The following is a 25,072-nucleotide window of genomic DNA, read 5'->3' as shown; positions in this document are numbered from 1 at the left end:
AATTATTAATCAATTAACTAATTGAAATTAACTATTATTTATTACGCTATTTATATTCATTTAAAACATTAATTAATCTATTAATTTATTATATTTAAATTACTTCCCACCCTACTCCCCTATAAACCCACAACCCGCTACGGAACTATTAATACTAAATTCAACATAAAATACATTATTAACTAATAAAATACTACAAAAATACTACTTTGACTACAAATACTCATTAAAAACACTACATTACTTATAATTATTTAAAAAACGATATTTTTGTAAACTATGTTTTTGTAAACGATATTTATTACAACTATATTAATGTTATCGATATTACTTACCTGTCTGTCGATATTCTGGTCAGACTATATTTTTGTCATTGATATTTCTTCCTGTAGATATTTTTGCAGCGATATTTAGGTTAGTCGATATTTTTACGACAATATTTCCGTTCTGTACCATCCAGTGCGCAGTTCCACTCACAGGCCTTCACTTTAGACACTCCGTGGATGGACATGTGGCGGGTCACAGGATCCATCTCAGGCGGCCAGACAACAGCAGCTTTCTCTGAGCTCTGTGTATACTAACGAGCACAGAGGGGGTTCTAGCTTAGCTACACAAAGTCCTCTGGTATATTTACTTTCTAAGTTGACGTTTTCAGTAATACACCCAGGAGTTCTATTCAACTGGACCAAGTGGGCCCATGTCATGTGCCACAGCAGATTCTAGTCCTAGCTTGTTGCATCCAACCTAAGCAACCTGGGGGGGGGGGGTGCGGCCCTGCATCTCAGCAGAGCACAGGTAGCAATACAAGCGCTGGATGATACAACTCTGCTTCCGACATAGGGGTACAGCCCTGCATGCCGGCCACCCACGTGCAGAGTGATGCAACCGTGCTTCTTACCATGGCGTCTCGACCGGCATCATGTACTGCCCCCGTCATCCCTGCCGTTCCTCCACTCTTGTGCCAGGTCTTCCCAGCTCCTTTGCCCACACCCAGAATTTCTGTCACAAATACGACTTCTCTCCTCCCTCGTACCCACAAACCCAGCAGTTTCACCACAGTTCTGCTTCCTCTCTCAAGGCGACCGAGTACAATCAACTATAGACAAACGGGCGGTTTTTCTTTTTAATGTATGTCCAGATTTGTGTCGCAATGTATGGTGGTGCAGTGTATGACTGGGCGTTCGAGACCAAGTGAGTTGGGAAGGGAGCATGTATTGTATGTATTGCACAGTCTTGAATACACTACCTCCTACAGGGACGCCTGCTGACTGTCCTCTTGATACTCTTCTGTAGGAGTAAATGCACAAGCCAGTTTTCATGGTAGTGCAAAATGATAACTGAAATAGTTGCAATACAAATCGCATTTGCGAGAGATTAAGCTATTGCCATTGTAAATGACAATGCCATTTATTTATCTGTTTTCAAAACCGACACATAAATACAAATTTTGTCATTTACAATGCCAATAGCTCAAACTTTTCCAAAGGCGAAACCATTGCATTGTAAATGCTTGTTATATAAATCAAACAATAGACCTGCCAGTGTTCTTTCAAAATACACAAACAGTTTCTGAAAGGGCCTTGCATACTCTAGATGTCAAAAGAGCTCTGCTATACTATATAGATAGAACTAAGCCATTTCGAAAGACAAAACAGTTGTTTGTTGCTTTCTCACCACAACACAAAGGCAACCCTATTTCTAAATCCGGTATAGCCAGATCGATCGTTAAGTGTATTCATACATGTTACTTGAAGGCAAAACGCACCTGAACAGTTCCCCCTAGGGTGCATTCTACACGCAAACTAGGGGCATCCATGGCTTTCCTAGGAAATATTCCTTTACACGAAATTTGTAGAGCAGCCACATGGTCAACCATACATACATTTACCAAACACTATTGTGCAGATGTACATTCCAAACGGCAAGCTGCTGTAGGACAGGCTGTTCTCAAAACTCTTTGTCAGACTGCTGCAGCTGGCACGGGCAACCACCGCTAAACGAGATACTGCTATAAATTCTATGCACAGATATGAATTCAGCAGCCCACATGCCTCAAACGGAATATGGGACTTACCAGTATGCATCTGTTCTTGGTATGTAGGGCTGCTGACATTGCCCACCCGCCTCCCCGGTGCCTGTCGCAGCTGTAGCATTTACTCTTTGCATGGCCATCTTTTACTATACTATACTCCATCTCTGCCACAATGGCGAAAAACAATCTGGGGATGGAGAGTATGCCCATGCGCACTGTAGTCCGAGGGAGGAGCCACCTTTCTCGTGATACTTCAAAGACTCTTCCAGGACAACAATGTGCAATCATCCGGACCCAACACTAGGCGGCGATCTATGCACAGATATGAATGTCAGCAGCCCTACATGCCAAGAACAGATGCATACTGGTAAGTAGCATATTCCTTTTGTTTTAAAAAGTCTAACTTGAACCAAATACATTTTCGTTTTTTTCCACTAACATGTTCTTGTAATCACCACTGTGAATTCCATTCTTTCTCAATTTAGGAATGTCTTTAATAAATGTTAAAATACTAATTGATGGAAGTGGTTTGACAGGTGAAATGTATTTTTTTCCTTTTATAGTGGATTGCCATTTATTCCATATCTGGATAACTTGCCAAATTTCAGCAGATCTGTAGACGGACCAGTACGGCTCCCAATTGTGGACAAATACAAGGTAGAACATTAAATGTTTACTTAAGATTGTGTTATTAAAGTTAAATGTGCAATTTTTTCAAAACCACATGCTCAATTTACTTGTTGCAAATTCAAATGTTGGTCATATTTTTCACTAAACAGGCAAATCTGAAAAACCGTTATAGTTTTGTTACCTTAGAATTACCCGCAGGCGGCAGACTGGATCTGGAAAGTTTTTTGTCAGCACTACCCCTGCATGTCAGAAGGTGGTGTCGGTCGACTCTGTAGGAGAGTAGGGTCTGCAATCCTATGATCACCCAGATTTTTTGCTTTTGTTTCACTGGTTTACGACTTTCTCTGGCTGTGGGCCTGCCAATCAGACCCACAGCCTGGCTGTTCTCTTTCTAAATTACCTCATGTACCCTAGGTGCATCTACCAATTGGTACTGGGCCACCTTATCAGACCCTGTAACTCAGGGCATAGGTGTACCCAGGGCTGCCAGGGGCTGCAGCATGTATTATGCCACCCCTGGCTGGCCTCCTAAATTTGACACAACTGGCTGCATGACAGCTGGGGCAAAGTCGTGTAATCACCCTTTGCTGTAGGTGTAGTATACCTATACCTAACCCTAAAATGGACACACAGATTCCTATCAGTCACTCCTATGGCAGGCCTTGACAATCCTGAAGGCAGAGTGCTTGGAATCATGTGAGATGGTGCTCTGGCATGAGCTGAGCCTGTCTGCAGCTTGCGGAATCAAGTCCTAATAGCTGTTCCATGATATCGCATACCATATACTCTTAAGTGCATTATAATCCTCGCGGTTAAATGCTATCTTTGGTATTGCTTTATCAAAACATGTCGAGTAAGGTGTCATACGAATTGGAATACTAACCCCTCGCCAATTCTGGCGACGGGGTTAGCATTCCACCCTTCTAGAGGGACACGACATGTATGTAACTGTGAACCCCGGTTAAAGTTAACTGAAGCCTCAGCTCCACAAAATGGATGCTGCCACCACAGACACGAGTCTGACCCCCTGCAGCTGGGAGTCCTTCCAGTGAGGGGAGCCTGGACAAAGGGTTTCCTGTCAGGGGCGGTGCTAGCACCGTCCCAGACATGGTTTTGTGTATCCTGGGTAGGCAGGGCTTTTCAGGAAGGTGACTGCTGAGTGGCACCCCGGTGCTCACTACGCATAGGCCAGTCAGAACCAGTTCCAGGGGCACACCAGCCCCTGGCCTGGGGAAGTCCGGCAGGGGAGAGGGGTGTAACCACCCCCCTCCTGGTCCCACCCATAGGCAGGACCTAGTCACCGGGTCAGCCCCCTTTTTTAGTATAAAGATAGGAGCGGGCCCCCTGTTAAAATTAGATCATCTTTGGAATCAAGATACCACTTTCTTCGAAAGGACTTCACGATTTCTCCTTCAAGATTCTCCCTTGTGGCTAAGGAGTAGTCACCCTGCATCAAGCGGGCACCATCCTAAAGAACACTGCGGTCTGCTGCAAGTCCTTCATCACGAATCCGACGACCCAGCTCGACGAGACCCGGCTTCCCTGGCACCTCTGACCTCTACTCACCTCTACAGCCAAGCTGAGAACCGTGAGTGCGACGAGACCTCAAGGGACCGACGATCGCCAAGACTGCACGACATCTTTACTGCAAGCCCACCGTGTCCTCCACTGGTGAGTGCTTTGGGGTCCGAGAAGCCCCGACCCTGCGCAGCTCCAGCACCCAAGATCAGCCCCCCTGCATCTCCACGATCGGCGTGGGGCCCTTCTGCTGTTTGCTGTGCACCGCGTTGTTTGGCTACTAGCCGGCTGGCTTGTGGCCTTCTGAACGACGCCCAACGACTTCACGACTGCTGGTCTGGTTGCTCCAGGCTGGCCCTTGCTTCCTTGTTCAAGAGAGGCACCCCGGACCCTCCTGGTCCACTCCAGACGCCATTTTAGGTCCACCGCGTGGGCTTGAATTTGCCAAGGCTTTGTTGCCCAATCCTGGGTCCAGCGACGCCGACAGCTTCCATCTTCGTGGGACAGCTCGATCCTCCATCCTGGTCGCCGACAACGCCTCCTGGTCCGTGAGATCTTCGAGTCAAGCGTCACCCACTCACCTAGTCGAGGTGGCTACCATCCGGTGCCCTCCTGGTGCCCACTGACTACTGGCTAGTAGTCTCGAACTTGGTCCCCTCTGCTTTCAGGTGTCATCTATCTTCGAGATCCAGGCTTGGATCCAACTGAACTTTCTTCACTGGTCACCGGCCAGCATCTTTTCTTCCGGCTCCTGGTCCGTCTACGAGGATTCCCGACGTCTTTTCAGACCTATGCAGCTGCAGCCCCTGGGCTAGGTAACTTCGGCATTTCGGTGCCCCAGCATAGCCTCACTATCCAAGGGTCAGAATCTACTTTCGTTTTCTCCCTACCAGGTCGGGTTCGCCCGAGAACACTAACTTTCTAATTCCTAGCTACCATAGACTTTTGTCCCGCATCTCGCGTGAGAGTGCACACACTGCACCCGAGTCCCCTAGGCCTCCTAGAAGTAATCTAACGATTCCCTAGTCAAGTCCTAGCGATTCCAAAAGCTATTAGTACTGTACTTACCTGCTAGTAATTTCGCATTCCACTTTCAGAGTATATGGTTTTCCGTGCCCCTCGGGCATTTGTATATACTGTGCTAACTTAAGTATTTTTGTAAGAGTTTTGGTTTGTGCTTAGTACCCTGTCCTCATAAAGAGTACAGGGCTGTTGTGATCTTTAAATAAATAACTGTTTATTTTCATAACACTTGTGTGGTGTCCTTTCACTTGGTATTCAAGGGGTATATGTGTGGTAAACAGCTGGCTTAACACGCCCTCTCGAGTCTTTAGCCTTAGACTGCTCGTATCCACGCTACTAGGATAGCTGGTCTATAAGGTTGACTTACAACCAATCATCAATAAGGGTTGCTGGACTGATACATAGTGTTCACTAGAATAGTGAGCACTGCATATCAGGCCACCTTCTCACATTGGTGAGCAGCGGTTGGGATTTGAGCTTGCTGTTGTTTTGCCACACGTATCCTAAGAATATCTTGTTGAAAGATCACATAAGTACTGTTAGGTACATATAACTAAAGCTTAGAATACTCTGAGTTCTACTGAACCAGCTGTTGTAGCTCCTCAAGGCTTAGCACACCTTGGCTACAACTCTAGCAAGGGACCAGTAGGTAACACATAGTGTAGGTAGGTGCATCACTTACACCACACTAGAAGCAGTATGTCGGTCACAGGAGGAAACACTGAGTCTCCCCTTGTGTCAGTTGACCCTCCACAGGTCATCCCTTCAAGATATACTGCGCTTAGCTTCCATGAGTTACGACAAGTATGTACCTCTAGGAAGATTAAGCAGGGGTCTAACCCCACAACTGCTTTTCTGATTGGTCTCTTAGAGACTCATGATGCAAGGAGGGCTGGTAACCCAGACCCTTCTACTTCAGAAGGCAATATGCCCTCCCTACAGGGACCCTTTGATAACCAGGACCATCCACATCAGGAAGCAGATGATGCTGATGATGAGGATGATGACTTGGAATCTAAGGGTGAGGCAGAGCAGGACCAGGTAGAAGTCGTCAGACTAACCAGGACCAACTTAAGCAGACATGAGAGGGACTCTAGGGGAGCCCTGGGGCCACTCTCAGGTCAGCTTAACATTGGGAATGGACGAGTTAGATCTCTGTCAAGAGGCTCTAGCAGATCCATTCATACCAATGGCTCTCAACGTTCCTCTCAGAGGGGAATGACATCTCCCCAGAGGAGAATGTATGTAGCTAAAGAAAAGGCAGCCAATCTGAGGATTGAAAGGGAAGAACTTGCCCTGGCCAAAGAGAGGCTTGCCTTTGCTAGAGAGCAACAATTGAGTGGGACAGTCCCCACTGGTGGCAGCATTGTACCTAGCAATAGGGAAAGGAGTTTTGATACAAAACACCTTGGTAAGATAGTGCCCCCCTTTAAGCAAGGGGATGACATCCACAAATGGATTACTGCTTTGGAGAGGGCCTGCACTGTGCAAGGTGTTCCCCCAAGTCAGTGGGCAGCTATCTTGTGGCTCTCCTTTGAGGGTAAAGGAAGAGACAAGCTCCTCACCACAAGGGTGGAGGATGCTAATGATTACCAAGTCTTGAAAAGTGCACTGGTTGATGGGTTTGGCCTAACCACTGAGCAGTACAGGGTGCTGTTCAGGGATACCCAGAAAACTCAGTCTCAAGATTGGGCTGACTTTGTAGATTGTGCCACTAAGGCTTTTGAGGGCTGGTTGCTGGGCAGTAAGGTTACTGATTATAAAGGATTGTACAATTTGATGATGAGAGAGCAAATTTTAAACAATTGTCAGAACCAGTTGTTGCATCAGCATCTTGTTGACTCAGATCTGACCTCTCCCCAAGAATTGGGAAAGAAGGCAGACAGATGGGTTAGAACAAGAGTTAAACAGAACCAGGGCCAGAATCAAGGTGGTCAGAAGAAAGCAGACCAGAAGGGTAAAGATTCAAAAGGGGAACAAAATGACCAGAAGTCTTCGACAGGTCCCCAACAACCCAAAGAGGGTGGGGGTCAGGCTCCCCAAAAGAAGAAAGAAGGCCAATCTAAAAGGTGGTGCCAATACTGTAAAAGTAAAACTCACTGGTTTAGTGAGTGCACCAAGAAAGGAGGAGGGCAGACTCCTGCCACTGCAGCCCCTAAGGCACCTGTGCCCCCTAGTACAGCCAGCAGTGGTAGTGCACCTCCCAAGGGTTTAGTAGGGTTAACCCTGGGTTCTGAGGGGTGTGACAACTTAGTTGGTACACTCACTCAGGCTGTCCTTGTCAGTACAGGGGATATGGATATGTCCCCTGACATAAGTCCCAATACTTTGGGCAAATACAGACAGACACCTTTCATTAATGGAAAAATGGCTCAGGCCTATAGGGACACTTGTGCCAGTGTCACAATGGTGACACCTAGCTTTGTGGACCCTGGACAGATCATGCCAGGTACAGAATTCCTGGTGACCAATGCAAGCAATGTCACTACCAATCATAGTATGGCAATTGTAGCTTTCTCCTGGGGAGGGGTAACTGGCCAAAAGAAGGTTGTAGTTAGTTCAGACCTCCCAGTGGATTGTTTGTTGGGCAATGATTTGGAGTCATCACAATGGTCAGAAGTGGAGCAGAGGACTCATCTGGAAATGTTAGGCTTGCCAGCACATGTGTTTGCTGTGACCAGGTCACAGGCCAGAAAATGCCCCACTGAACAGGTGCTGGATCCTGGAACAATGGACCAGACACCTTCCAAGAAAAGGAGCAGCAGGGTTAAGGCTGTGCCTTCCCCCTTGCCCCAGGTTGAGGATCAAGTCTCAGAGGAGGCTGACCTACAGGAATTGAGGGAAACTGAGCCCAGAGAGTTTGAACTTGATCAAGTTGAATTCTTGGGTTCAGGGGGACCCTCAAGGGAAGACCTGGGGAAGGACCAGTTAAGCTGCCCTTCTCTTGAACCCCTCAGACAGCAGGCTGCTGCTGAGGCTGCTGGGAACGCCACAGGTACCCACAAGGTATACTGGGAAGATGGACTCCTGTACACTGAGTCAAGAGACCCCAAGCCTGGCATGACCAGGAGGCTGGTTGTACCCTTGTCTCAGAGAGGTTTCCTACTTACCTTGGCCCATGAGATTCCCTTAGCAGGTCACTTAGGCCAGACAAAGACTTGGGACAGGCTTGTCTCACACTTTCACTGGCCTCACATGAATGAGGATACCAAGGAGTTTTGTCGCTCCTGTGTCACTTGCCAAGCCAGTGGTAAGTCAGGTGGCACAACAAAGGCCCCCCTTATACCAATGCCTGTGGTGGGGGTGCCCTTTGAAAGAGTGGGGATTGACATTGTTGGTCCAATGGAACCCCAGACAGCATCAGGGCACAAGTTTATACTGGTGGTAGTGGATCATGCCACCAGGTATCCTGAAGCTATTCCACTTAGGACCACCACAGCACCTGTGGTGGCAAGGGCCCTAGTTGGAGTGTTCTCCAGAGTGGGCTTCCCTAAGGAGGTTGTCTCTGACAGAGGTGCAAACTTCATGTCAAGCTACTTAACTGCTATGTGGAAGGAGTGTGGTGTCAATTACAAATTCACTACACCCTATCACCCACAATGCAATGGGCTTGTTGAAAGGTTCAACAGGACCCTAAAAGGGATGATTCATGGACTACCTGAAACACTCAGGCGTAGATGGGATGTCCTGATGCCCTGCCTTCTGTTTGCTTACAGAGAGGTCCCACAAAAGGGGGTTGGCTACAGCCCTTTTGAACTTTTGTATGGGCACCCTGTGAGAGGCCCCTTGTGTTTGGTGAAGGAAGGATGGGAGAGACCTCTCAAAAAGCCTGCAACCAACATAATGGACTATGTACTTGGTCTCCGCTCCAGGATGGCTGAGTATATGGAGAAGGCATCAGAAAACCTTAAGGCCAGTCAAGAACTTCAAAAAGCTTGGCATGACCAAAAGGCTGTCCTGACTGTTTATCAGCCTGGACAGAAGGTGTGGGTGTTGGAGCCAGTGGCCCCAGCAGCACTCAAAGACAAATGGTCTGGGCCCCACACAATTCTTGAGCAAAAGGGAGAGGTCACCTACCTGGTGGACCTTGGAACTCCCAGGAGTCCCCACAGGGTACTCCATGTCAACAGGCTCAAAGCATATGTCGACAGGAAGGACATGAGCTTGCTCATGGCCATAGATGAGGGACAGGAGGAAGAGAGTGACCCTCTCCCAGACCTGCTCACTCAGAATCCTGATGATGGGTCAGTAGATGGTGTTGTCTTGTGTGGCAGCCTCTCTGAACATCAGCAGAAAGACTGTAAACAGGTTCTTCAGTCTTTCAGACATATGTTCTCTCTGACACCCAGTCAGACCAATTGGTGCACCCATGAGGTTGACACTGGTGACAGCCTGCCAGTCAAGAGTAAAATCTACAGGCAGCCTGATCATGTTAGAGACTGCATAAAAACTGAAGTGCAGAAAATGTTGGAATTGGGAGTCATTGAACCCTCAGATAGCCCTTGGGCTAGTCCAGTAGTTCTAGTGCCAAAGCCTCACACCCAAGATGGTAAGAGAGAGATGAGGTTTTGCGTAGACTACAGGGGTCTCAATGCAGTCACTAAGACTGATGCCCATCCAATACCAAGGGCAGATGAACTTATAGATAGATTGGCTTCTGCCAACTACTTAAGTACATTTGACTTAACAGCTGGGTATTGGCAAATCAGGTTAGCTGAGGATGCCAAACCCAAAACAGCATTTTCAACCCCTGGTGGGCATTATCAATTTGTGGTAATGCCCTTTGGTCTGAAAAATGCACCTGCCACCTTCCAAAGGTTGGTGAATCAAGTCCTTACTGGGCTGGATGACTTCTGTGCAGCATATCTAGATGATATTGCTGTCTTTAGCTCCACCTGGGAGGATCACCTGGTCCACCTGAGGAAAGTGTTAGAGGCTCTGCAAGCAGCAGGCCTCACTATCAAGGCCACCAAGTGCCAGATAGGGCAGACACAGGTTGTATACCTGGGCCACCTTGTAGGTGGAGGCCAGGTTCAGCCACTGGAGAGCAAAATACAGTCAATCAGGGACTGGGCTCCTCCAACCACCCAGACTCAGGTTCGAGCTTTCTTGGGCCTGACTGGATACTACAGAAAGTTTGTCAGGAACTATGGTTCCATTGTGACACCATTAAATGAACTGACAAGTAAGAAAATGCCAAAAAAGGTTCAGTGGACAGCAGGCTGTCAAAAAGCATTCGATGACCTAAAGCAGGCCATGTGCACAGCACCTATCCTTAAGAGTCCAGACTACTCCAAACCATTCATTGTCCAAACAGATGCTTCTGAGTTGGGTGTGGGAGCTGTTCTTTCTCAACTGAATTTTGATGGTCAGGATCAGCCCATTGCTTTTATAAGCAGAAGGCTGACCCCCAGAGAGAAGAATTGGTCAGCTATTGAGAGGGAGGCCTTTGCTGTGGTTTGGGCCCTGAAGAAGCTGAGGCCATACTTGTTTGGCACTCACTTCAAGATTCAGACCGACCATAAGCCCCTCTTGTGGCTAAATCAGATGAAGGGTGAAAACCCCAAACTGCTTAGGTGGTCCATTTCCCTACAGGGGATGGACTTTACAGTGGAACATAGACCTGGTACTGATCATGGCAATGCCGATGGGCTCTCCAGATATTTCCACTTAGAACAAGAAGACTCACCTGGTCAAGGTTAGCTTATTGTCCCAAAGTTTGGGGGGGGGTCATGTAGGAGAGTAGGGTCTGCAATCCTATGATCACCCAGATTTTTTGCTTTTGTTTCACTGGTTTACGACTTTCTCTGGCTGTGGGCCTGCCAATCAGACCCACAGCCTGGCTGTTCTCTTTCTAAATTACCTCATGTACCCTAGGTGCATCTACCAATTGGTACTGGGCCACCTTATCAGACCCTGTAACTCAGGGCATAGGTGTACCCAGGGCTGCCAGGGGCTGCAGCATGTATTATGCCACCCCTGGCTGGCCTCCTAAATTTGACACAACTGGCTGCATGACAGCTGGGGCAAAGTCGTGTAATCACCCTTTGCTGTAGGTGTAGTATACCTATACCTAACCCTAAAATGGACACACAGATTCCTATCAGTCACTCCTATGGCAGGCCTTGACAATCCTGAAGGCAGAGTGCTTGGAATCATGTGAGATGGTGCTCTGGCATGAGCTGAGCCTGTCTGCAGCTTGCGGAATCAAGTCCTAATAGCTGTTCCATGATATCGCATACCATATACTCTTAAGTGCATTATAATCCTCGCGGTTAAATGCTATCTTTGGTATTGCTTTATCAAAACATGTCGAGTAAGGTGTCATACGAATTGGAATACTAACCCCTCGCCAATTCTGGCGACGGGGTTAGCATTCCACCCTTCTAGAGGGACACGACATGTATGTAACTGTGAACCCCGGTTAAAGTTAACTGAAGCCTCAGCTCCACAAAATGGATGCTGCCACCACAGACACGAGTCTGACCCCCTGCAGCTGGGAGTCCTTCCAGTGAGGGGAGCCTGGACAAAGGGTTTCCTGTCAGGGGCGGTGCTAGCACCGTCCCAGACATGGTTTTGTGTATCCTGGGTAGGCAGGGCTTTTCAGGAAGGTGACTGCTGAGTGGCACCCCGGTGCTCACTACGCATAGGCCAGTCAGAACCAGTTCCAGGGGCACACCAGCCCCTGGCCTGGGGAAGTCCGGCAGGGGAGAGGGGTGTAACCACCCCCCTCCTGGTCCCACCCATAGGCAGGACCTAGTCACCGGGTCAGCCCCCTTTTTTAGTATAAAGATAGGAGCGGGCCCCCTGTTAAAATTAGATCATCTTTGGAATCAAGATACCACTTTCTTCGAAAGGACTTCACGATTTCTCCTTCAAGATTCTCCCTTGTGGCTAAGGAGTAGTCACCCTGCATCAAGCGGGCACCATCCTAAAGAACACTGCGGTCTGCTGCAAGTCCTTCATCACGAATCCGACGACCCAGCTCGACGAGACCCGGCTTCCCTGGCACCTCTGACCTCTACTCACCTCTACAGCCAAGCTGAGAACCGTGAGTGCGACGAGACCTCAAGGGACCGACGATCGCCAAGACTGCACGACATCTTTACTGCAAGCCCACCGTGTCCTCCACTGGTGAGTGCTTTGGGGTCCGAGAAGCCCCGACCCTGCGCAGCTCCAGCACCCAAGATCAGCCCCCCTGCATCTCCACGATCGGCGTGGGGCCCTTCTGCTGTTTGCTGTGCACCGCGTTGTTTGGCTACTAGCCGGCTGGCTTGTGGCCTTCTGAACGACGCCCAACGACTTCACGACTGCTGGTCTGGTTGCTCCAGGCTGGCCCTTGCTTCCTTGTTCAAGAGAGGCACCCCGGACCCTCCTGGTCCACTCCAGACGCCATTTTAGGTCCACCGCGTGGGCTTGAATTTGCCAAGGCTTTGTTGCCCAATCCTGGGTCCAGCGACGCCGACAGCTTCCATCTTCGTGGGACAGCTCGATCCTCCATCCTGGTCGCCGACAACGCCTCCTGGTCCGTGAGATCTTCGAGTCAAGCGTCACCCACTCACCTAGTCGAGGTGGCTACCATCCGGTGCCCTCCTGGTGCCCACTGACTACTGGCTAGTAGTCTCGAACTTGGTCCCCTCTGCTTTCAGGTGTCATCTATCTTCGAGATCCAGGCTTGGATCCAACTGAACTTTCTTCACTGGTCACCGGCCAGCATCTTTTCTTCCGGCTCCTGGTCCGTCTACGAGGATTCCCGACGTCTTTTCAGACCTATGCAGCTGCAGCCCCTGGGCTAGGTAACTTCGGCATTTCGGTGCCCCAGCATAGCCTCACTATCCAAGGGTCAGAATCTACTTTCGTTTTCTCCCTACCAGGTCGGGTTCGCCCGAGAACACTAACTTTCTAATTCCTAGCTACCATAGACTTTTGTCCCGCATCTCGCGTGAGAGTGCACACACTGCACCCGAGTCCCCTAGGCCTCCTAGAAGTAATCTAACGATTCCCTAGTCAAGTCCTAGCGATTCCAAAAGCTATTAGTACTGTACTTACCTGCTAGTAATTTCGCATTCCACTTTCAGAGTATATGGTTTTCCGTGCCCCTCGGGCATTTGTATATACTGTGCTAACTTAAGTATTTTTGTAAGAGTTTTGGTTTGTGCTTAGTACCCTGTCCTCATAAAGAGTACAGGGCTGTTGTGATCTTTAAATAAATAACTGTTTATTTTCATAACACTTGTGTGGTGTCCTTTCACTTGGTATTCAAGGGGTATATGTGTGGTAAACAGCTGGCTTAACACGCCCTCTCGAGTCTTTAGCCTTAGACTGCTCGTATCCACGCTACTAGGATAGCTGGTCTATAAGGTTGACTTACAACCAATCATCAATAAGGGTTGCTGGACTGATACATAGTGTTCACTAGAATAGTGAGCACTGCATATCAGGCCACCTTCTCACAGACTCTGCGTCTGTTGTCGGCGTGATGGTGTTTCGGGATGACATCGCGGTAGCTACATAGACCTCTCCCTCGCGCGCTGACGTGAGGCCTTTATTTTTCCCCCAGTCACTTTTTGACTAGAGTTTTTTTGCGACTCTAGTCGACTTAGTTTTTGAGTCTTCAACCGACTCCTGGTGCATGAGCGATGTCAGGTTTTAAAGCCTGCGGGTCCTGTACCCGACTGAAGTCTAACGGATCCGCACCGCATATGCTGCTTCTGCCTTGAGCACGACCATTACCCCAAGTCATTCTTCGACTGTCGAACCATGGCCCTGAAGTCTTTGCGGGAGAAGTCCAGAAAGCTCCTTGAGGCAGGCAGTCGTCTCCTCGTCGTGCAAGGTCCCAGTCGCGTGGGAGGTTGAGGGAACGATGTACGGTCAGGTAAGTCTAAGCATAAGAAGTCGAAGAAACATCGTTGCTCTTAGACTTCCCCTCGGCCGACGTGACACAGGGTGTGGGTGGTGCCCCTCCCGCGACTCCGCCTTCCCTTCCTGACCGGGAGCGACCCCTGCCCAGCTTCGTCAGTTTTTACGAAGAGATGCATGCCTTCTTTGGGCAGCCCGACTCCGCTCACACCCCTTCGGGCCCCGTGGACTCGGTTGGAGGCCCTAGCCCTTTTGCGCCGGCTGCTCCGACCTCGGCACCAACACTGGGGCTCCTGTGCACAGGAAGATAACCAGACGCCCGGCCTGGGCGACCCCACTTTCCTCTCCCAACACCCCACCCCTGAGAGATTGGTGGTCCAAGCCTTTACTTCCCAAGGTGCCTTTCCTACCGCACCACCTGAAAGGGAATACAAAAAGCTGGACCACCTTTGGAAGAAAAAATTTCTTCCGCCAGCTTGGGACTGCGGTCGGTAAACACCACATTTCTGTTGGGCCGCTCCACCCACTCTGTGTGGGATACAGTGGCGCTGGTGCTGCCTCAGTTCCCGGAGGAGGCCTGGGCCATACTCTCCCATGCTGTTGCTGAGGGTAGAAATGCAGCGAAGTTTAGCATCCGCTATGGGCTGGTTTCCGCCGACGCACTTGGCAGGACTATTTCAACGTCAGTAGCCATTCGACGCTACGCTTGGTTGCGTTCAACAGGTTTAGTCCGGGGATGTCCTGTCCACCCTTTTGGACATGCCCTTTGATGGCCGCTGCCTTTTTGGCGACGAGGCAGACAACGTGCTGGAGAGCTTAAATGACTCTCTGGCTAAGTCCAGGTCCTTGGGCCTCTCCACCACCCGCCGTGCGCATTCTGCCTTTTGCCCCTTTCATGGATACGGGAGGGGTGCCCAACTACATCTCGCCCAGAGCCACATGCCGGCATAAGCTGTTAAGCCCCAACACGGCCGGGATGTGGGAACCACCGGTGTGGTTCTGGGGGCCAGCAAGCGGGCCAGTCCACCACAGCCCCTCTGCAGCAGCCTCCAAACCTTCCTAGTCCATCCTTTAAGGGTCACCAACTGCCAGTGGGCGTCAGGATCCGCCATCACCTCCCCCACTGATGCAACATCACGTCGGACAGGTGGGTTTTGCAAATAGTCCGAAGGGGCTACTCCCTCCCCTTCGAGACTATCCCTCCCTCCATGCAACCTCAGTACCATTGCATGTCGGAGGATCACCTGGCCCTTCTCAAACAAGAAGATAAAGCACTCTTGGCCAAGGGTGCCAGCGAGCGCGTTCCTCCTCCAGAAGTAGGTTTTGGTTGCTATTCCCACTACTTTCTTGTTCCCAAGAAGGACAAAGGCCTGCGTACTGTCTTGGATCTTAGGAACATTAACCGCTTCCTCAGAAGAAGAAGTTCAAGATGTTGACACTCGCTCAGATCTCGTCTGCCCTAGACCCTGGAGAATGGATGGTAGCGTTGGACTTGCAGGACACTTACTTTCACATCACCGTCCTGCCGTCCCACCGGCGTGAACTACGGTTCACGGTAGGCCACAAGCACTTTCAGTTTACCGTGCTCCCCTTTGGCCTTAACAGCGCTTCTTGTGTGTTCACAAAGTGATGGCGGTGGTCGCAGCTCCTCTGCGCAGATCAGGGGTTCCAGTCTTCCCCTATCTCTGACTGGCTGTTGAATGCGGGCTCTTCCCAGGCTGTTGTCTCCCACCTCCAGACTACGGCAGACTTGAATTCGCTGGGGTTCTCCATCAACGTGCCGAAGCGACACCTGACTCCCTCTCAAAAGCTCCTCTTTATCGAAGAGGTTCTGGACACAACGCAGTTTCGGGTTTATCCTTCTGAACAGCGAGTCTGGGATATTCAGGCAATGATTCGATATTTCAACCTCTATCTCTGGTTTTGGTCAGGATGACCCTAAGGCTGCTGGGCCTCATGGCCTCCTGCTTCCTGTTGGTCGATCATGCCAGGTGACATATGTAGGCTCTGCAGTGGGACCTGAAGTTTCAGTGGGCGCAGCATCAGGTGAATCAGTCCGATTGCGTCCCTATCTCGGAGGGCACTGCACGACAATTTCAGTGGTGGCTCGCAAACAAGATTGGGTCAACGGCTGATCCCTCTCCTTTCCCCAACCAGAACACGCAGTGGTGACACTCATCCCTTCTGGGATGGGCCGGTGTGAGAAAGTGCCATCTTTCTTGCATGGTATGCCCCCTCTATTTGCTGAAGTGCTTTGACTGAGTGTGCCCTGGGTTCCTGCCAATCGGGTGCCCAGGGCCTGTGTTCCTTCCCTTAAACTGTGTTGAAACTAAAATCCAAGTGGCATCTCTGGACACATGTCAGCCCCTGGTAAATGGTACCCTAGGTACCCAGGGCATTGTGACCAGAGAAGACCCCTAAGGGCTGCAGCTCTTATTGTGCCACCCTTGGGGGCCTTGTACCCAGACTCACACTGCCTTGGCAGGCTGAGTGTCTTGGTGCAGAACTAAACCAAGAGTCGACATGGCACTCATCCCTGTGTGCTATGCCCACAAACACACTACCCTGGCATAGATCAGTCACTCCTCTAGCTGGGTGAACTATGCCAGTTGTGCGGTCACAGGTGCACGAGCCCTGTGCCCCTACAGTCTCCAGGGCCATTCCTGGGCACTGTAAGTGCAGTGATGCCATTAAGAGTATATGGTCCTGGGAGGTTGTCATTACGAACTCCACAGCATCATAAAGGCTACACTGAAAACGGAAAAGTTTGGTATCCAACTTCTCTTCCAGGGGATACTCATTAATAGTCATAAGCACTGAATTATCTCCGCCCATGAGCGGGGACCCGGAACACATAAATATACATATATATGTGTAAATATAACCAAAAGTACATAGTACTAAGTAATTATACACATATACATGTATAATAACCATAATATGCAGCCTAACATTAATACATAGGCTAATCAAACCAAACCTTACACACGTTCTGAAGCATGAAAATATGCTGTATATAAATGCAATAAACAGGCATGAGCCTAAAATGCATTTCATAGCCTTGAAAAACCTTTTATTTTCATCAAAGAACCTGTTGTAAATAGTTATTAGCCTAAAAAGGCTGCATATGAAAAAATGTCTGTGTACAGAAAATCAGACTGGCACCCTGCCTTTAAGGCCCCAGAGAATCTGCACACTTTGCCTTTAAGGCCTCTAGGAGAACTCTGTTCCCATCATGCCCCACAGGTGACAGTTAGGTCAGTTCTTTTTTCCGGCTTGTTCTGTGTGGAACCTGGAACTTGAGCTCTGCTCATTTGAAGTATTTTCTGTCAGAACTTGTTTTCTCTTGCCATTTTTTGACAAAATATAGCTTTGGTGGTGGTTTGTTATCCTTTTCTGACTAAGCTGTTGGTGTTTTTTTAGTCCGAATGCCACCTTTATTTTCTAAGTGTCCTTCTTGTGGGAAGAAGATGTCGAAAACTGACCCACTCTGTTTGTGTGATGTCTTCCAGCTTCTCATAAGGTGGAAGATTGTGTTCGAGGCATGTGGGCTGCTGAATTCATATCTGTGCATAGATCGCCGCCTAGTGTTGGGTCCGGATGATTGCACATTGCTGTCCTGGAAGAGTCTTCGAAGTATCACGAGATAGGTGGCTCCTCCCCTGGACTACAGTGCGCATGGGCATCGCCTCCATCCCCAGATTGTTTTTTTCCGCCATTGGGTTCGGATGTGTTTCGGTTCCCTCTGTCGGAATCGATAGTTGTTAAACTTTTCTAACTCGAGACCAAAAGGTCTGTAGGCTGAGCGTCGGTATCGTTTCGTTCGGGTTTCTTGTCTGTTTCTCAGCTCCGAACTCTTGCTGCCCATCCGCGTGCTCTCGGCGCGGACGGGCCTACTCTACGCTCCAGCCATGGAACGAACTCCGTTCAAGAGGTGCCCGGTGTGCACCTCCAAGTATTCACACCTCGATGTGCACCCTGTGTGCAACAAATGTTTGTCACCGGACCATGACGAGGCCAGATGTATGGCCTGCTCGAAGTTCCGGTGTAAGAAAACTCTCAAGATTCGTCGGGCCGCTAGACTCCAGGCCCGGTTATCGGCTACCCCGGCGCCCCGCCAGACAACATCTTCGAGGAATTTGTTGAAGACGACGACGCCATACAGGTTTCGGACTCTAGTCCCGCGTCCGATGGGGATGCCTACGACGCGGGTGATGAGGACTTTGACGAAGCCGGCGACGAGGTAGGGGACGATGATAGGGCCATTGCCACCGTGGGGGATAGCTCGGAGGAAGAGCATCCCCGAACTGACTCAGGGGTCAACCCCCTTCATGCGGCCCAGGTCGAGGGATCGCCTTCGGGCCTTACCCAAGACCTCGTTACTAGTCCAGCAGCCCCGCCTCCGGGCCCGGTCACGGACATTTCTGAGGCGCCACTCCCGTTAACAAAAACGAAAGTGAAGCCATCGGGATCCACTCCCCCGGTTTCGAAACCGAAAGTGAAAGCTGCGCTGGTGCAGAAGGCTCTGGAGGCGTCAACTTCCAAACAATTCAAGATGGCCGACTTGAAGAGCCACGCCAAAATGGCCGACCCGAAGCCCTCCGGGTCGACGCCGAAGTCGACCGACGCGGCTGCGTCGGCGCCGAAGATGGTCGTGGTCGATGACCCGAAGAAGGCTCTGAAGAAGCGTCAAGGCGATGCCGCGGCCCAGGCTTCGCCGGCGCCGGCCCTCGGGGACAAGGACCGTGATGTGTCGGCTCCGAAGAAGGTGCCTTTCGCCGAACCGACTCCCGACTCGGGGAGATCGCTCGAGCCGGTCAAGCCCTCTCCAGCCTTAACCAAAAAGGTCGCGGAATCCCTGCAACGGCTTCGGAAGGACACTATGGTTCCCGAACCAGGGGATGTGGCGCCGAAGCACACACCTAAGCCCGTGAAGGCGCAGACGCCTATCCGCTTTACCCTGCCGCCGAAGTCGGCGCCGAAGTCTTTCGCTCCGAAGCATGGGGCAGACGTGCTCTCGAGGGAGGTATCGACGCCCAAAGCAGCATTAGTGGTGTCGAAGCCTCGGCTCCAGCCACTTGCAGAGGAAGAGCGTCGAGAGGTCATCATCGACGCCAATACTGGGAAACTGTCTCTCCTCAAAAGAAAAATCACCACGGAGCCGGTGTTGGAACATTTTCGGATTCCTCTCAAAAATAAGGATTCTGCGGGTACTTCGGCCCGATAGAGCCTACGTCTCCACAAGCCTTAGAACACTCGCCAACGCGTTCCAATGCTGGGGATGTGGACGATGAGGAGGTCGAGTACAACTATCCGGCGTACTCGGATCCGGAGGAGGAACATGAACCTTGGTCTGCCGGAGGCGACCCAGAGGACCCGCAGTCGGGTCAGGAACCGCAGCTTTTTGCGGCAAAGACTTCACCGACGGAGGACTCCGCAGCCTTCAACGCTTTGATTGAAAGAGCTGCAGCTAACCATGATGTCGAGCTGCACTCAGACCCTGTGGATGTGGACTTTTTGTTTGACACTTTCTCAGTGGCTGAAAAGTCAGTCAAGACACTGCCAATGCTCAAGGGAGTGCTGAAGCACGCGACGGAGGTCTTCAAGGAGCCCACTCGGGCGCGTGTCATCAATCCTCGCATTGATAAGAAATATAAGGCAGCGCCCTCGGATCCAACATACATCAAGGGACACTTGCCACTGGACTCGTTGGTTGTATCCAACGCGCGAAAGAGGGCGAACTCGCAGACCACTGGTGACGCTCCTCCCCCAGACAAAGAGTCGAAAATATTTGAGGCCTCAGGGAAACGGATTGCTGCACAGGCAGCTAATATTTGGCGAATCTCAAACACACAGGCCCTACTTGCACGCTACGATAGGGCACATTATGACACCTTAGAATCACTACTGCAACACTTGCCTGACCAGTACAAGGAGGCAGGAGAAATGTTAATTCAGGAGGGAAAGCTCATCACGAACGCTTCCATCAAGTGTGCGCTTGACGTGGCTGATACAGCCTCCAGGGCCTTCAACACTAGCGTGTTGCTACGAAGACACGCATGGCTTAGGATATCTGGTTTCAAACGGGATATACAAACAACCATCCTAAACCAAACAGTTAATCCTGACCACCTGTTCGGCCCAGAGGTGGATGCGACCCTGGAAAAGATGAAGAAAGATACAGACACTGCCAAGTCTATGGGGGCCCTCCAGTCTCAGCAGTTTCGGGGTGGTTCCTTTCGCCGCTCCAATACCAGAGGCACCTCACGGGGTCAGGCATCGCAGTCCACACAGTATTATAAAAGTAACACCCAAACCTCATACACCAACAAGGGTAGAGGTGGCTACAGAGGCAACAACATCAAGGGCAGGGGACGTGGAAACAACAGCTCCAGGTCCACCACCGCAAACAAGCAGTGACGTCTTGTCACTGCCCCCGACCACACAACACCGGTCGGGGGGAGACTCCAGCAGTTCCTGCCCGCGTGGAAATCCATCACCACGGACAGGTGGGTCAAGTCTCTTATCCAGTACGGTTACTGCCTGGAACTTACTTCCACTCCACCAAACATACCTCCAAGAAGCCGTCCTATGTCCGGCGAGCACTTGCACTTGTTGCAGCAGGAAGTTCAAGTCATGCTGCAAAAAGGGGCAATAGAGCTCGTCCCTCTGCAGGAAAGGGGAACAGGGGTTTACTCCCTGTATTTTCTAATCTCCAAAAAGGACCGATCCCTCAGGCCCATCCTGGACCTCAGGCCCCTCAACTGGTACATTCTCTCGGAGCACTTCCATATGCTCACGTTACAGCAGGTTCTCCCTCTGCTTCAGCAGGGGGACTTCCTGGCCACGCTGGATCTAAAAGATGCATACTTTCATATCCCCCTGCATCCTTCCCACAGAAAGTATCTCAGATTTACGATTCAAGACCAGCATTACCAGTTCAGGGTTCTGCCGTTCGGGGTCACCACAGCGCCAAGGGTCTTTACGAAGTGCCTAGCGACTGTTGCGGCGCATCTACGACGCCAAAACGTCCACGTCTATCCTTATCTGGACGACTGGCTCATTCAGGCAAAAACAGAACAGCAGTGCGCCGAACACGTGTCCCGCACCATTCATCTCCTGCACGATCTGGGATTCTCTCTGAACTACCCAAAATCCCACCTCCAGCCCGCCCATGTACGGCAGTATCTGGGCGCGACGATTATCACTCTGGCGGCCACTGCGCAGCCAAATTCAGTGAGAATCGCCAGTATCCAAACGCTGATCCAACGATTCAGGCCCCAGCACTCGCTTCCAGCGAAGGTGTTCATGCAGTTGATAGGCATGATGGCCTCCTGCATCTCCATTGTCCCGCACGCGAGACTACATATGCGTCCGCTTCAGGAGTGCCTGGCACGTCAGTGGACTCAGGCTCATGGGCAGCTGACAGACCTAGTGTTGGTGAGCGGTCGGGCGTACAACTCTCTGCATTGGTGGAATCCACAGAACCTTTGCAAGGGCCGACCGTTCCAGGAGCCTGTGCCACAGATTATCCTGACAACAGACGCTTCTCTCCAGGGATGGGGAGCTCATGTACTCCACTACACAGTGCAGGGACTATGGACACTACAGCAAAGGAAGATGCACATCAATGTGTTGGAACTGATGGCAATCTTCATGGCCTTGAAGGCGTTCAAAGTACATCTGTGCAACAAGGTCGTGTTGATCCGGACGGACAACATGACAGCCATGTACTACATTCAGAAGCAGGGAGGCACACACTCTCCGCAGCTGTCTCATCTGGCTCAGAGCATGTGGAAGTGGGCCATTCAGAGGAACATCTTCCTCATGGCAGAGCATCTCCCGGGCAAGGACAACCAGATGGCGGACCTGCTCAGCAGGCACAGCCATCAGATGCACGAGTGGGAGATACATCCATCAGTACTCCAACCGTACTTCCAAAGGTGGGGTCATCCAGAGATAGACCTGTTCGCCACAAAGGAGAACGCAAAATGCCAAAGCTTCGCCGCCAGGTTCCCACACCCGCTATCACAGGGCAATGCGATGTGGATGAACTGGTCAGGCAGATTTGCGTACGCTTTTCCCCCAGCACCTCTGATACCGCTGGTGGCACGCAAGCTCAGGCAGCACTCAATGACTCTCATCCTGGTTGCTCCGACGTGGGCTCGCCAGCCATGGTACACCACGTTTCTGGAACTCTCCGTAGTACCGCATCAAAGGCTTCATCTCACTCCCAGCCTTCTGACGCAGAGCCATGGCGACATTCAGCACCCAGATCCGCAACAGCTCAACCTGGCGATCTGGCTCCTGAAGTCCTAGAGTTTGGCTATTTCAATCTTCCTCCCGATTGCATGAACATCATTCGGGAGGCAAGGAAGCCCACTACTAGAGCTTGTTATGCGGCTAAATGGAAGAGGTTTGTCATTTACTGTGTTAACCACGATATTGACCCGCTAGATGCTTCCATTCAAAACATCATTTGTTACCTGTTCCACCTGTATCAATGCAATTTGGCGTACTCTTCCATCCGCATTCACCTGTCTGCTATGGCGGCATACCTCCAGAATAGGCAACACCTGTCACTTTTTAAGGTCCCTGCTATCAAGGCTTTTCTGGAAGGACTCAAGAGAGTCATTCCACCAAGGACCCCACCAGCTCCAGAATGGAACCTCAATGTAGTTCTTACAAGACTGATGGGTCCTCCCTTTGAGCCACTGCACTCTTGTGAGCTTCAGTTTCTGACTTGGAAGGTTGCTTTCTTAGTAGCAATTACATCGCTACGGAGGGTTAGCGAGTTGCAGGCGCTCACCATCCAAGAACCTTTCTTCCAAGTACATGCTAACAGGGTTGTGCTCCGCACTAACCCTAAATTCTTACCCAAGGTTGTATCTCAATTCCATATGAACCAGACTATTGAGTTGCCGGTGTTTTTCCAAAACCCAGAGACGCTGGCGGAGCGAATGCTCCACACCCTTGACGTTCAAAGAGCCTTGATGTACTACGTGGACAGGACAAAAGATTTTCGCAAAACCAAGCAGCTTTTCGTTGCTTTTGCCTCACACCACAAGGGAAACGCTATCTCCAAAGCTGGGATCGCTAGGTGGATCGTGAAATGCATTCAGATCTGTTACGCTAAAGCTAAACGCACTCTCACTATCCCACCAAGAGCCCACTCCACCAGGAAGTTGGGGGCCTCTATGGCTTTCCTAGGTAACATTCCCTTAGAAGATATTTGTAGGGCAGCCACATGGTCTACCACACATACTTTCACTAAACATTACTGTGTAGACGTGCACTCCAAACAGCAGGCAGCTGTTGGTCAGGCTGTTCTCAAAACTCTTTTTCAGACTGCTGCAGCTGGCACGGGCGGCCGCCGCTAATGGAGGGACTGCTATGTATTCTATGCACAGATATGAATTCAGCAGCCCACACGCCTCGAACTGCAAATGCTACTTACCAGTATGCATCTGTTCTTGGCATGTAGGGCTGCTGACATTCATATCGCCCACCCTCCTCCCCGGCGCCTGTAGCAGCTGCAGTATTCATTCATATATATATATAAGGCTGACATGGGGATACTTCTTGCCTGGAAGCGGGTTATTGTGCAACAGGATTCACTCACCACCCACTGGAGGGTTTGAAACATGAACAGCCGTTCGGACCGCAAGCCCCAGAATGCAGCAACAAAAAAGAAGTGATCTCACAGAGTTGTGCCATCGGAGGAAAGAAAAAACAAGGTTAAAAACATCGGGCTGTGGAACTTATGGCATGTTCTATTGGTGAAGGACAACTCTTTGAAAAAGTTTCCACGGCGAAACGAAACGCGTCAGAACAGTCCCAATCCTGCTGTCCCCTTTAAATAAAATCGGCTTAAAAGTGAAGTAACGTGTGCGGCTCATTTTCTCTCCGCAGGGGGAGATGTTTTGAACATATATATATATATATATATATATATATATATATATATATATATATATATATATATATATATATATGCTCATAGCATGGTCATCACTCACATACTTCACTCCATCTCTGCCAATGGCTAAAAACAATCTGGGGATGGAGGTGATGCCTATGCGCACTGTAGTCCAGGGGAGGAGCCACCTATCTCGTGATACTTCGAAGACTCTTCCAGGACAACAATGTGCAATCATCCGGACCCAACACTAGGCGGCGATCTATGCACAGATATGAATGTCAGCAGCCCTACATGCCAAGAACAGATGCATACTGGTAAGTAGCATTTGCATATCACTGCCTCAACCTTTCAAATAGAACTTTAAAAGAAAGGGAGAAAATGAGGTTGCTGGGCCTTCTGGAGAGAGAAAACCGTGGTGAGAAGAGTTCTAAAGGCCTATTATCATCTGCTAAGCCATCTTCTCAGCTTAAACGTCAAAGATCAGCGTCTCCAGAAGGTAGAACTAAGAAACATCGACTACAGGGAGCGTCGCCGTCAAAAAAGGTGCGCTCGACGTCTAGAACCAGGTCGACGTCGAAGAGAGCTCCATCGACGTCGAGGACTTCACCGGTGAGGCAAGGTTCAGCGGCTCGACAGTCGCCGTCGAAATCCCTTTAGACGTCGAGGCAATTGGTGTCGATTGCAGTGAGGACGTCAGGCGTGCAACGCTCGACATCGAAGGATTGTGTGATGACGTCGAGGGACGAGATGTCCGACGTCGAAGGATCGTGTGTCGACGTCCAAGGGTAAAGGGTCGACGTCGAGAGAGTCATTGGTCGACTTCGAAGGATAGACCGAGGTCGAGAGGGAGACATACGTCGTCGTCGAGGAAAAGGTCGACGTCTAGAGAAAGAATGACATCGAAGAATTCGACGTCGAGACCTAAAAAGAGAAGGTCAAGATCTCCATCGCGACGTAGGTCGACGTCGAAGCATGCTTCGAGCTCGAAGCATGGAGTGTCTAGGTCTCCCCCACCTGAACATAGGTCGGCGTCGAGACTATCAAGACCAGCCTCTCGGACCTCAATTAGGTCTTTGTCGAGGTCAGAA

General features: G+C 50.3%; 1 protein-coding gene across 1 annotated transcript in view; it reads left to right on the top strand.

The window, feature by feature from the left end:
- GSPT1 (G1 to S phase transition 1) overlaps window positions 1–25,072 on the top strand; it is a 612,577-nt gene that overhangs the window by 310,773 nt on the left and 276,732 nt on the right. The window contains exon 10 of the mRNA XM_086941426.1: window positions 2,596–2,689. Coding sequence (XP_086797552.1) covers window positions 2,596–2,689 — 94 coding nt within the window. The remainder of the gene's footprint in view (window positions 1–2,595; window positions 2,690–25,072) is intronic.

The sequence above is a fragment of the Lissotriton vulgaris genome, chromosome 10 (assembly GCF_964263255.1).
Source record: "Lissotriton vulgaris chromosome 10, aLisVul1.2, whole genome shotgun sequence".
Taxonomy (NCBI): Eukaryota; Metazoa; Chordata; class Amphibia; order Caudata; family Salamandridae; genus Lissotriton; species Lissotriton vulgaris.
This window is presented reverse-complemented; position numbering and strand designations above follow the sequence as displayed.